Raw genomic sequence first — 13,987 nt, forward strand, 5'->3', positions numbered from 1 at the left:
TGAAAAGAACAAAACATTTTCAAGATGTAACACATAATTGTGAAGGACTATTTAGAAACATAACAAACCTCTTTATTTATCAGCACTAAGAACAGTAATATTTATCACATATTCTATATTTCAGTGGGTTCGCTAAATAGGTTACTTTTGATACACCGAAAACAAGTTTATAAAGGGTTTCCAACAAATATATATGTATGTGTTCTTGTGTTGGAAAAGGCAAGGAAAACATGAATCCCCTGCAGTTAAAACTGAGCATTTCCAGGGTTCAGTTTGACTTGAGGTTTTTCTCAAATAAATTTACACAAGCCGTACATAAATATAGTTAAATAAGTTTTTTGATATTAGAAAGAATTGGCATTTGTGATCCTTTTCAAGGATTTCCCATGTAAAAGGGGTTGCAAACAGATGAATCACCTTATAAGGGAGTGCCAGTTTTTGGGTTTAAGTGGTATAAAGAAGCCTCAAGAGCAATGCTTTATTACGTTAATTGAAGACATTTTAATGTAATCAGTAGAGATCAGAAAACGTGCTCTGAATTTGGAGCAAAAAAGGTATTTTAGAAATTGCTGTTCTATAGGACTAAGTAATTTTGAAGAGTATGTCATGTTTGCAACAAAATTCTCAGCACAACTAACTTTGCTGTGCAGGTTTTCTCTTTTTTCTTTTTGAAGTTGTAATGGACCTACAGAGAAACATTTATTAGCTAAGAATTTGTAATTGCTTTTGTATCTGGTCTGGCATTGTTAAAACAGAGCAAACAAATGTTGATGTTATCTAGACTGGATTCTGTCATGAAACATGTGGGTACACTTGCAAACTGGCTGATGGAGGGCAAGGGAAAACTCCACAAAGTACTTGGAATAACCTGTGAATTATTTGGTTATGCAGGAGAAGGAACAGAAGATTGAGACTGGAGCTGTGCGAGTCTGCTGGAAAAGCTGGAGGCCTTAAGTTATCACTGCAACAAACCAAGGTTCTGTACCTATCCTGGGGCTCAGCTGTCCCTGTGGGCTCCCTGTGACACTGCTCTGCCATGCAGCCTGGCAGATGGAGGGTCCTTTGGCCTCCCTGCCAGCATGCTCCTCCTCACCTTGCCTCAGATTACACTGACTTTTATGTGATTTGAAATAAAAAAAATTATCTGCTCATGATCCTGCCTTCACTTCATTTCTTTTCTACTGCCTGCTTCCTCTTATTTCTGCTCTAGTCCCTCCGTTGGCATCCCAGAGGAGACTTCTCTGAAAAATCTCTCAATGGGTAAAAGTGGTGGCAAGGACAGACCCGCAGCAGAAACTGAATCCCTGGTCCATAGCTAAAAAGCCTATGTTTTGTGTCTCTGACAGAATCCAAATACATTAATCATGACTGCTAATTAAACTTAATTAGTCCACAAGATTAAGTCCATAGCAGTCTTCCACTTGCCTCTGTGTTTGCCTTTGGTTTTGCAAGCAAATGCACATGTAGTCATTTCAGAGCCAGACAAAAAGAAAGCCCCAATCCTTTGCTTCCCTCTTGAAGTGCATCTAAAATCAACCCCATATATGTATATACATACAGTTACATACGTACAGATATATACATACATATATGCATGTGTATGTAACATACATATATGTATGTGTGTAATGGAAACCATCAGTCCCATCTAAATGATGGCTATGTCAGAAACAGTGATAGTTATATTTGCCTTTGTAACCATAGACATTGCTTGCTTTGACTTTCCTCCTCCTTTGCTCCCTTCCTCCCTCTGTTGCTACTCTTCAGAGCTACATTTTAGGCTTCCTAAGGTTTTCACTGAGTTCACTGTCTTTCCACTGAGTTCAGCAAAAAACAAACCAAGCCTTGCGACTACTTTTTAAAGCAGTATGTATAAAGTAAAATTATGTGAAAAATGTACATGTGGGATAGTCTACATTTTTACTCCATATTTCAGATACTTTACTGACATCAGGTACTACAATGTTCCGTTTTATGTATGCTCTATCCCTGTAACAGGGAGAAAATTCAAAAAACCCTTTTCCTTTCTCCACTAAAATAATCCAGACAAGGCTTTTGCACCATTGATACATTCCTGATGTTTCATTTACAGACTGCACATATGCACTACATTACACATATCTCAGAAGTGATCCTGTCATTACACATTGGCAGCTGATAATTTAACTCTGACTGGCAAAGCAAATCTTGATTGCCCAAAGTAAATCTAATACATTACTTGGAGAGTAAGAAATGCATGACAGCCAGGCTGAGCATCCTTTAAAAGTAGGCATGGGATTTTTAAGCTACAGCGTGTATGCATGTAATACCTACATATATATATATAAAAAAAGTATATAACTTATATATATATGTGTGTATTCCATACATGCACCGTAATTTCCAAGACAGCTACAAATTTCCACATGCATTAAACTATCTAAAAACATAGAAATAAGCAAGTCTAATAAGTGGAATTTTCTTAAATTATATTTCAACAATAAACAGCAAGAGTAATACTGCAAAGTACTGCTCTATTCTCATGTATATCTACAATAAAATTCTAGGAACAGTTGTCTCCCAAAACATCCTCCAATAAAATAAAATAAAAAAAAGGTAACACCCAGTGTCCTATATTTGTATATTCATTGTCAGTTCAAAAAAAAAAAGTAAACAAAGAAAAGAGAAAAAAGACATCCCCACTCAGAGTTGCATATTTACATTCTTCAAACTGTAGCGGTGAAAAATAATTCTATTAAGTGCAGGACATTCCTAGTGTTGCAGTAGTGACATTTTTAATAAGTTCTTCATGAAAACATTTCTTTTTGTCTTAACAGTGACGCATTCCATGACTACGTGAAAATTCTATTATCCCCTTCACTTGCAGCCAGTGGTTGAGTCTGGATTGAAAAGCTCCTTGTATAATGGTGGAAACAGTGTGTTCACTATATCTGGATGAGATTGCTTAAATACCTGTAGTTTCTCTCCGTGCAAGTTGCAAAGTGCAGTAATGGTTGGTATCTTGGCTATTAACTGCGAGACATCAAGATAAAAAAAAAAGGAAGACGGAGGAAACAAATTTAGTATAAATTACAGTTTCCATAATGAACTACATTAACATCTTGGGTAACTGAATGCAACACTCAGAACTCCATCAAAACTACCCATTCAAAGGACCAGTCATTGTTCTTACCATAAGAGGCTGAAAACAATTGTCCTGGAAATTTTAACCAAGTGCCAAAAATGCGTTTAACGAGGAACTGCCTGCAGGGGTATTGTTTTAAGGCAGATTCATTCTTGCTAGGGTACCAATTAAAAATATTAGTGGTTCAAACAAAAAATGGAGTAAGAGGAATCAGGAGCAAGAGTAAAACAAGCCTTACTTCTCCTATACATTGCAAGCATGTAGTATGCTGCTTTTAACTTACATTAATGCAGCAATACATGGAGAAATGGCTACAAAAAAAGATCACGATCAAAGAGTGCCCGGCTCTTCATTTTAACAATTTACCTTTGTCAAAGTCTCATCGTCGAGGTGGTTCTTCTGGATCACATGTTGAAGTGCAAAGTAAATCTTTTCCTGAAGCTTCTGGACCTTCCTTGGTTCTATTAACCAGGCTCGATCTGAGAAAAAGGAAAGCAAGAGCTAAAGTCAAGAATGCACAGATGTGGGGCATGCTCATGGATGAACACAGTGTCCCATGCTGCCAAGCATTCACAGCAATCATAATTCCCATGAGGAAGGACTGCATGTTAATTAAGACATGGTTTCAGAGGCAAAGTATCTTATTCCATTAAAGGATCACCTGAGAGTTTAATTAACAGACATAAAGTGTACAGGAACACAGTGTTGGCTCTGCATCTCTTTGTTTAAACCAGGATGTTAGAGATAAAGATGGGAGTAGAAATGAAACAAGGCCCAACCATTTTATTATTCTCTGTTGGTACAATCAGTGTTCTTCTAACTTCATACTGGCTAGGTGAAAAACATGTCATGTCATCTCAATGTCTTAATACATAAATAATAAACATATTGATCAAAACAGTTCTTTGAAAATAATAAAATATAATTATTTAAAAATTAAAATAAAATATAGCTCATTATTTACTAGGCTAACATTTTGAGACCAAATATTATATTCTGAATAAAAAGAAATGGCTTCCTTCAAAAGAATTTCTTTAATAATTCTAAAGAATTATGAGTTGTTGCAATGTCTTGAAGTGCAAATTTCTCATTATTTAAAAATGTTCTCTTTTTAAACAACACAAAATAAAAGATTATCTGAGAGAATAACAGTTACAGACACAGTTGTTTGGAAACCTATATGGCTTCTACTGAACTCAAACCCCAAGTGTAGGAGATCTTCCTTAAGATCTGTATTCTCACAAGTAATAGCTTCTGGAGACAAACTCACAGAAAGAGAAGTAGCAGACACCAAGACAATCCCAAACCCATTGTGTTTACAGCACCATTAAACCTTTTGTTTTCCCATGCTGCAAGCTTGTTTCTTCCTCCCTCTCTCCCTCAATCCAGATCAATTCTTGGGTATAGATTTTAGCTTTCAAACAGGAAATAAGAAAATCTATTTTATCACAGGGCATGAATCTTCATGTACAAATAGAAAAGTGCGGGAAAATCCCTTTCAGTTTCAGATCTCTTTCACCCACTCCCAGTCACTAAAATAATCCATAGAAATAATGTAAGTCAATCATTTCAGTGAGCACACATGCCACAGAGGCTGGAGCTGAATAGTATTTCATCACAGGAGGGGCAGGATTCTGTCATTTGTCTGACTGTCTGTGGAGAGGGAGTGTATGAAAAGTGTCCATCACCAAGTACTGTGAAAAGAGACAAAACCAAACCTCTACCTACTTAACAGATGATCAGGAAAAGAAAATAACCTTTTTGCAATGCTTAGAGTATCATTCTCCCAGAAGGTAAGGCAATGGATCCTGTGCCACCAGTGGTCATAGAAACAGAATTAGCTGAGAGCACATGCAGCCCTTACATAAATAAGCACACAATAATATTTAGACTTCACAAGTTAGGTGCCAAATTTTATGCTATTGCAAAAACATGCCTTTCAATAGTGTTAAATCAAGGCCTATTGTGGCAGGCTGGAGCTAAAAAGATTTATCATAGAGAGCAATCCTTAAAGATTTATCTTTCTGTCACAAGAAAAAGCTTAAAAATAGACTGAGGCTGTTGGAGGACAAGTTTAATCACTTATCTGTCATGGAGCAGGCTGTATATAGCACAAGAGTTCTTAAATTCGTGACAAGAGCTAGGTGAAACTTTTACAATGGACATCAAGTTCGTCTCCCAAAATGTGGTTTCTACCACCTAAAATCCATCTGCAAATTTGGCTGGAATTCCCCAAGTACCTCTAGGTGTGTTCACAAAAGTGCAGGAAAAAGTCAATAGATCAGTGGCTACCCATACAGGATATAAGAAGCAGTGGTTCAATTCCGTACTTTTCCTTTTGGGTTTTGAACTTGTGTATCTTTAAATAGTGCACAGGCTGCTAGGCTAGAGAATAGTGTAGGAAAGAAGATGAGGGACAACTTACAAGATCTCCTTTTGCAAAAAGGAGGATGGAGGAAAGGAACATGGCCATTCAGAATTTCAGAAGAGGGACTGGCACCCAGGGGGCATCCAGGTTAGTGTCTTACCACCTGGCTCTGGCACGTTTGCAGGTGGAGATGCCTCTGCAACCTTTACCGGACTCCTACAATGTTTTAACGTTTGAAATCAGAAATCAAGTTAAAGAATCAACTCCAAGCAGATTGGTTAGGTCCACCCCAAAGTGGAAAATCTGGATTTCTGCTCTGAATCAGATGGAAAATGTGTCTGACACTGTGTTTTGCAATCTTAGCAATTGTATTAATGGATGTCCTTAGGTCCTCTTACTCCCGATGGGACTGCTCTGTTTCCTGTAAACTACCTAAACACTGAGACCAAAGGCACAAGAATCACCTTTCAGGATGGTGGTTTCTGTAGAAAAGAAACTTGAATATGAGTACTTCCCATAGGGAATCTCTGTGTACCTATATTAGTGGATGGAAGGACTGATGCAGGTACTTCTGTGAGGCAACGCTTAATTTTTTAAATTTTTACATATGTTCCCAAGATGAAGCACTTTATTGTGAAGAAACTGGAACATCTAATGTGGAAGGAAATTATTTCTTTCTCTCTTGTTTACTGTTGTCATTTTTGTAAGAAAATAAATGGCAAATTTCAATCTCAGTTCAATTTGTACTGATTTTCCCTGCCTTCTCACTCCCAAAATTAGCAGCCCAGCTGAAATGAGAATTATTTGCACAATTCAGATTTGTGGTCTTTTTATGGAAGAGAGATTGCTTTCACTCATGCACATGCTGCTGCAGCCCATCATTTCTTTATTATAGTGTCTTCTATGACTAGAGATACACATGCTTACAGACTGCAGAAATAAGCAGTCAGCATGCATCAAACTTTTTTTTTTTTTTTTTTTTGGTTAAAGGAATAAGAGATACTGTATGTGTCCTCTTGCTTGCAAGTTGGAAAAAGCCAACTTGGATGTGAAATGGGAAACTATGGATTATTGAAATATTTCATCTCATACTACCACCTTCAACCCTAAAACTTTCACTTATAGTGAAAAAAACCTTGGAATTGCCTCTACTTATCTGTGCTACTTAGCAGAAACAGAAGCTGCTATTCAGGAGACACCCAACTCTGAAAGGCTGTATCAGGACTGATGTGTATCAGGACTGAAATGCATCACTAGAGTTAATGGAGAAGCTTTTACAACATGTCTGCAATACAGCTGGCTCAAAGCCAGCGCTGAGTTGCTAGCTCTTTCAAGGGCTTTGTACAGCTGCAAGAATTAGAAATGAGTGTGGATACTCAGGCAACATGAACTGTTGGCAGATTGAAAGAGATTTTGGTGCTTTGCAAACTAAAGGGACATATGTAGAACTGCAGAGCTGAATCAGAATTTTGATGTCCATCTAATGCTTACCTGCAGCTAAGCACATTTCATAAATTACTTGATCCAAAATCCATTAAAATAAATGGGAAATTTTCCATTACTTAAATAGGTTTTGCCCAGGCCTGAGGCACATAACACTCTGAGATGCTAGAAGCTTTCTGCAACCAGAATTTGTTGAATAGGGCTATAACTTGTTCTCCTTTCCAGGATTACCTGGCAAACAGAAACATGACTTCTTTTCAATTTAGCTAGAAATTACATAACTGAATTCTCCTTCTCTCTACAGATGAGATGCCCCCATCTGATCCAAAGTGCTTTGAAGTCAGCTTCAAAATAATCTTATTGTTTCTGTCTGTTCAGCTAACTCCTGTTTCTGTTCCTAATTGTAAGAAAATAAACTGAAGAGTAAAAAACCCTCCAGCTGTTACAAAAGAGAAGTACAGATACTGCATACAAGGATCCCACCACTCTCTTCCTGCTTCCCTTGGCTTCATAATATGAAGTCAGCTGGAAACATTGAAACCATCTTATGCATCCTCTGTTGACATCTTATTGAAGAACTTCACAGCCCAGACCCCAAACAGATTTCCAGGTTGTCTTCAGCTTTGCACTGAGTCAGTCTGCTGAACAGGCCACTAATGCTAACGAGGAGCAAGCACTGACTGCACATCTCTGTCATGCTCACAGCTTTGGTCTTTTCGGACTGTGAGAGGGCTGATGGACAGGGACCCATCAGGACACTGCAGGTCCCCTGTCCCAGAGGAAGTCAGGGCATCTGGGGGACAGTGCAGAGGCAACTCTCACCCCTGTGCACAGTTGGGAAACCTCTGAGCTGGAAATGGAGGCTGTTTGGAGGGTCTTCTCTGGAACACCCTGGCCTAACACCATGAAGAGCCATCGGCTGAATCATTTCACCTCTGAGCAGATGACCTCAAGAACTACTCAAAGGGAAAACAAAAGAAGCAGAGTCCTTTCAGTAGGTGTCATTAATGATGAGAATGAACATGTTGACACCATCTGTGCTAGTCTAATTCTGCCTAACATAATCTCCACCACAGATGTGCAAAAGGGCAAAGTGACCTAGAGGAAGTCTTTAGTGGAACAGGGTGGAAAAATAATCTATGGTGGGATTTCTTGTAAAGGCCTTTCAAGAGGTTACTCTTAGTGGGAACTGGGGGTCTACATCCCCTGGTGCATGTTTAAAAATCCTACACTAAACTGTGAGCTTACCTACTAGATTGACCTTCTGAGTCAATTCATTCACAAAACCCTCTTTTCTGGGGTCAGACAGCCAGCACTCACTGAATGCATGCTTGCCTGTGCAGAGTTATGATGTATGAATACACGAAAAAGAGCATATTGCCCCTGGAATCACCACCTCTCACCTGGAGCTGAATTCAGACAGGACTTCACACAGATTTTTGCTGCTCATGTTCTTATCCCCACAGAAAAAGCCCATCATAGTTAGGGACTCTATGACCTGCTCAGGGCTGTGACGTCTGAGCTCCCTGAAAATGCTAGGAGGAATGTGCACCTCCTTGAGTACTATGCTTCTCTGAACGTGGTCTGGAGGAATGTCAGCCTGCACTGCTTGTCTGCACAATCCTCCTCCATATCTGTTACCCTCACACTTTGGATGTATTTCCAGCACATGTCATTGCTGACAGTCTACCAAAACGAGAGTGAGGTATATTTGGGTAATTCAGGTATTCTTCCATTGCTTAATACATTGCTCAATATCGCTTAATACTGCTTAAATGGCTGTTTAAGTAGGTAGAAATAGAGGTGGACAAGAATGAAAAAAGAAAAATCATTGTGGTGTTTGGAATGAATAATTACCTGGTGATATCAGAACAGCAGATGAAAACAAGGCAATCTCCTCCTCAGTCAGCTGTAAGGAACATAAATTCTTTGCAAAGTCAAATGCTTCATTCACCAGATCATCAGAACCTGCAGACCATAGAGAACAAAATCAATGCTAGGAACTTATCAGCACTTTAACCTGCCATGAAAAGTGGATTCTTTTGGTGTCAAAAAAGTTGTGAGTGAATGTCTGTACTTCTAAAACAAGTGCCTTCCATCAGTTATTAAAATTCTACCTACCCCAAAATGTATCACTAAAACACCTGTTGCAGCACAAAAACTATCAAGAATTAGGGTCATGACCTGTACAAAAATTGCACAGAGATCTTAGAAGAGGGTTTTCTTTTCCCAATGTGGAAATAAATTCTATTTCTAAACAGATATTAAATCTAAGAGGTTTGAATGACCAGTCCTAAATAATGTTCACATACATAATTTTATTAGTTAACAGTACAAATATTTATGAAAATCTGTGAAAACGTCATAAATAATGAATCAACTAAACTTGTAAAGTAATGTTACATTTATCCATATGCAAATAAGAAAAATATCTACCTATATGATAAATATATGCATTTGAAGCAAATATCTATCTTTGAGTTTGGTCCTGAATAAATTTCTGGTAATGTATCAATGTCATGGATGGGCAAAAGACATCCACTTAGCTATTAACATTTCATGTAGCACTCAATATCATGTTGAGAAATTAAGCAATTGTTTCAACACGTGAATCTAAATGAGCTTAAAAGTTTTAGGCAAAACAGTATTTTAAGTAAGTCCTTGTCTGTATTTTGTTGTATTTCATCATTTTAGTCCCCTCATTGCTGAGGCTAAAGTTGCCTTCTGCATGACACAATTAGTGGGAGTGATTTGCTATATCAAGCATAACTGAACTGTGAAGATAAACTTCTTGGCTTCTACCATAAACTCACTTTTTATCAAAACTGCAGATGGCAGAGTAAGAAATTTGTCTGAAAAACCCTCATGCTGCTCTTTTTTATTATAGAAAAACACCTATTACTGCTAGCAGCTAGTGGAGTCACGTTTTTTCTTCTTCAGTTCCAGCCTAGAGATTTGGAGGTTTGGGGATTCAATATTTACTGGAGATTTTCATTGGGGGTCACTATTTTCAGAAAGACAAATCTGTCACTATGTGGCTAAATGTAATTGATTGAAAAATAGACGACCAACATACCCAAGGCTTTAAACATTTGCATCCCTCCATACTTTCCTTCAAACAGAACAGTATTGTTGAGTGGGTTGAAGGCACGGCACATTCTCACCAAAACCACTTCCAAGCAGCCTAGTAGACATGAAAAAGAGCAAAAATACCCCACATTACTGCAAAACATCAGAATATACGAAATGTCAAGAAAATATCTAGGAAGACATCAGTCATTAGAAACATCTGCAGGGATAGACACTCTTTGAAGGCATCTAGATGATATGTCTCTGAATGAGAGGAAAAAATATTTCTGTCTGCTTCAAGTACAGAGAGGGGTAATTTCAGGTCCAGCCTAACCACATTTTCTTTAGGCTGATTCTTCGCCCATTGCAGCAAATTGGCAGCCTGGACTTAATCTGAATTTAGACCTGGGCAAATATTTTCAATTTGAAATATTTTATCTTGAAAATTAGGCATTTATTGAAACTCCTTTTTAATAACTAAACCTTTTTTAGACAAAAAACCAGCTTCATTCAATGTGTATATAAATCCCAGCTTCACTTGTCTGCAGGGGGAAAACATCACAGAGTGTTTTTAGAGAGAAAATAAAAGTTAAAGTACTGTCAAAAACACCCCTAAATTGGGTTTTACTTTTGTTTACCTTGTTTTTCTTTCAGGTTGGGGAATAGCCAAAGGAACCCTTCTTTTTTTCTCCTTAACTTCCCCTATTATTTCCTAACTCTAAAAAAATACAGTTTGAGAAAATGAAGGGAAAAATTTTAAGTACCCCTTAACTAAATCCAAATCTCCTATAAGAGGAACTCTGAATCTGAGGATTCTTTTGTGGACATGTTTTTGAGTGGAAAGTCCTGATTTTCTAACTCCTGCTCAGCATTAACTGCAAAACAGAAAATAAAACCTGACATATTTATATGTGCTGAAGCTAAAGAGAGTTGTCCGACAGTATAGTCAAATATATCTTTTGCCGCAGGTGCAGTTGTGTTGTTAGCTTTGCCAGCCAAATGAGGGAAGTTACTTGGGGTACACTGGCATCTGCAGAATTTTCATAGTACTTTAAAAAAATAGCTCTCATGCTACGACCCTGTTTTTCCAGGAGGTTGCCTGCATGTTCCAGGGTGTCTCTATCCCTTCCCTTTGCACCTGTGCTCACTGTCTCAGTCCAGTCCCACACTGAGCCACAGCCCTCTGTGTACAGAGTGCTGAACCACACTGGCTTTCAGCCTTAATGAAGAGGTCTTTCTTGAAATAGGAAGCACTTCTTAAGTTTTAATGAGCTGCCTCACACAGCATCCTGCCTTTTACACATGGAGGGAGCAAGAAACTGATATGACAGGGTAAATGCAGGTAATTACCAGTAGTGGTTCACTTGGTCATACCATTTTGTCCTCCTGAGTTTGGCAGGGTTACTAAATAGTCATGGTAAATCTTGTCAAGATTTTTCCGGAGGACAGAAATTACTGAGTCCCACGACAAGGAAGGAAACCCTTTTCCCTCTTGCCCTTATGCACACCCATGCACACCCAGGCACACACAGAGAGCATGGCCAGAGCACACCGCTGTAATCCGCTCTCATTTATTCTGAAACCAACTGGCGCCAGCAAGGATTTCCCCTCCTGTGCAGTGGCTAGAGGGTATTTCTGTAGTCTCATTAAAAAGATTAGAGATGACCACAGAGGCAGGCCCCAGTGAGCCTGCATTTGTTTCACTAATGACAAGTGGGGATTTTACAGGGTGGCAGATGACTGATTCGACCAGCTCAATTTGCAGGGTCCTTCCACCACATGTCAGCTTGGAGACTGCAGCTTCTGCAACGATTGTGTGCAAGCATGTACTTAACAAGCACAACTGACTGTAGAGGGAAGGGGATCAGAAGGCAGCAACAAGAATAATGTGGAGAAATATGGAAGGGTTAATGTAGCTAATGAAACAGACTGAAATTAGGGCTCCTTCAAAATGAAAATGATTTGTAGAACAAGACAGTAGAGCACATTTCGAATGTGCTGGGTGCTAAACCAGTCTTGAGCCTCCGGCATTTACCCACCTGACTTAAGGAGGAGAATTTGGTCATTCTGGCAGAGCTCCATGAAGCCTGTTATGCGCTTTGCAAACTCCACCACATACTGGATAGCGTGGGTGATCTGAATGGCACACTGCTGCCACAGAGCTTCTCTGGTCTTCCGGGAAAACACACATGGAAATGCAAAGCAGTGAGCAAGCAGGTTCATCAGTGCATTATGTTCTTCAGGTGGCCTTGCAGAAAGGTGCAGTCCTCAGACTCCCCTTCCCATCCCCAGGCAGAGTTAGCAGCATCTCTGCATCTCAGGGTACCTAACTCTTTTCATTAGAAGGCTGTTTTCACAAGCCAATTGCCCCAGTGATCTGAACTCTGGCATTGCCTCTTCAAAGGGGGAGAATGCATTACCCAAAGTTAAAATGTGATTGTAATGTTGGCTTTTGTGCAAGATAGATAGACAAACAGTGGCACAAACAATGTAAACATCCCAGAGCACTCTTAGGGAAGAAGTGGTGAAGTGCTATTAAGTAATCCAACAGAATATTTTTTCTAGTTTGAAACCTTAAATAATATATAATCAAAGTATTATTGCAATCTGAACACTGATTGCATCAAAATTTGTCTCCTTGATAACAATTTTCCTTGCACACACAAGTGTGCAAATGTAAACTGATGGTCTTGGTTTGCATGCCAGAGCTCTGCAAGCTGTGGTGTATCTTTATTCTTGCTAGTACTGCATAGCCCCTCAGCTTTCAAAGAACAAGCTGGAGTCTCTTCTGTCTCTTGTGTGATCAGCTAATGGGCCAACTGAAATCTGATTGAAGAATCATTACTAGTGATGCCTGTACAAGAGGCACAAAGATTTCTCTTGACTGGACTACATCTGAAGAGGTGCCAGTGGGAAATAGTCTGAACTTGACCTGAGAATCTCAAGAGGTAGAACAAAAATCTTGTGTAATGAAATCATTTTTCCACCCAGTTTTGAACAACTTCAATTTAAGGAGTACTTTCAGTTTGCCATTATCTATGGTCTATAAGTGAGAGATATTTGTTATTCACATGAAAGGGGATGTGTTTTCAAAATGATAAGGAAACCAAGGTTAGGTTGCCTTATTTTCCTAAAATCCTTACAACAGAGTATCCAATCCTGATCACATTAAAGTCAACTGAATTTCTGCATGAAGTTTAGACCTGTGATAATAAGCAAAGCATGGAAAGCTGGATTCCATAACCATGCCTGCGCTTTGACATTAGCAAACATCCCAACATGCTGGAAAGCTGCTGCTTCTTTTTGAAGTGTCACTCCTTTGCTTTCAGTAATCAGCTTCTCAAAGATATTTAAAAGCCTGTTTTGACCTATATGAAACTTGTCAGCATATCCTTGCCAAATACATTACGCTGTTAACAATTTCAAACCTTAGGGAGCAGAAGAAAAAGCATATTACAGGATTGTACCTTGCTCTGGTAAACCTTAATTTCTTCATATGTGTGAGTCTGCCACGCTAGCTGGTGTAGTTCTTCCATTGTATATTGACATGTCTCCAAATGAGATTTGATGATATTCTGTGCAATTCGATCTGCAAAGAGGAGAATAAAAAATAGCTTGCATGAAACAGTGAACAGTGATTTGCAATAGCAAAATGTTGAAAATATTAAAGTTGTTGGAAAATGCGGATTTAAAAAAATAATCTTTTCTTTCCAATGCTACCTTTCACATTTTTTTTATTTCTGAAGGCAATTGTTGCAAAATCTTTCAGTATTCAACCCAAAGCCAAAGGATGCTTGATAAATAGTGGATCTGCACATGAAAATAACAAAGAATCTTCTGAAACTATTCAGACTCTTTCATTCTGGAAGTGTTGGGGGTTTTTTTGGTGGTGTTTAAATAAATGTCATTTGGAGACCCTGGTTACCTGATCACTTCTGTATGCCCCAAGCCTGTGCAGCTGCCCAGCTCTGGCTGCTCAATCC

At 38.7% G+C, this 13,987-nt stretch overlaps 1 protein-coding gene across 1 annotated transcript in view; it reads right to left on the reverse strand.

The window, feature by feature from the left end:
• Positions 1-2,856: 2,856 nt before the first annotated feature.
• Positions 2,857-13,987, reverse strand: part of RORB (RAR related orphan receptor B) — a 40,803-nt gene continuing 29,672 nt past the window's right edge. The window contains exons 5-10 of the mRNA XM_059834010.1: positions 13,472-13,593; positions 12,044-12,176; positions 10,012-10,119; positions 8,793-8,903; positions 3,491-3,603; positions 2,857-3,012 (exon numbers count right to left, since the gene is read on the reverse strand). Of these exons, the coding sequence (XP_059689993.1) occupies positions 2,857-3,012; positions 3,491-3,603; positions 8,793-8,903; positions 10,012-10,119; positions 12,044-12,176; positions 13,472-13,593 (743 nt within the window). The remainder of the gene's footprint in view (positions 3,013-3,490; positions 3,604-8,792; positions 8,904-10,011; positions 10,120-12,043; positions 12,177-13,471; positions 13,594-13,987) is intronic.

The sequence above is a fragment of the Gavia stellata genome, chromosome Z (assembly GCF_030936135.1).
Source record: "Gavia stellata isolate bGavSte3 chromosome Z, bGavSte3.hap2, whole genome shotgun sequence".
In the NCBI taxonomy this organism is placed as follows: domain Eukaryota; kingdom Metazoa; phylum Chordata; class Aves; order Gaviiformes; family Gaviidae; genus Gavia; species Gavia stellata.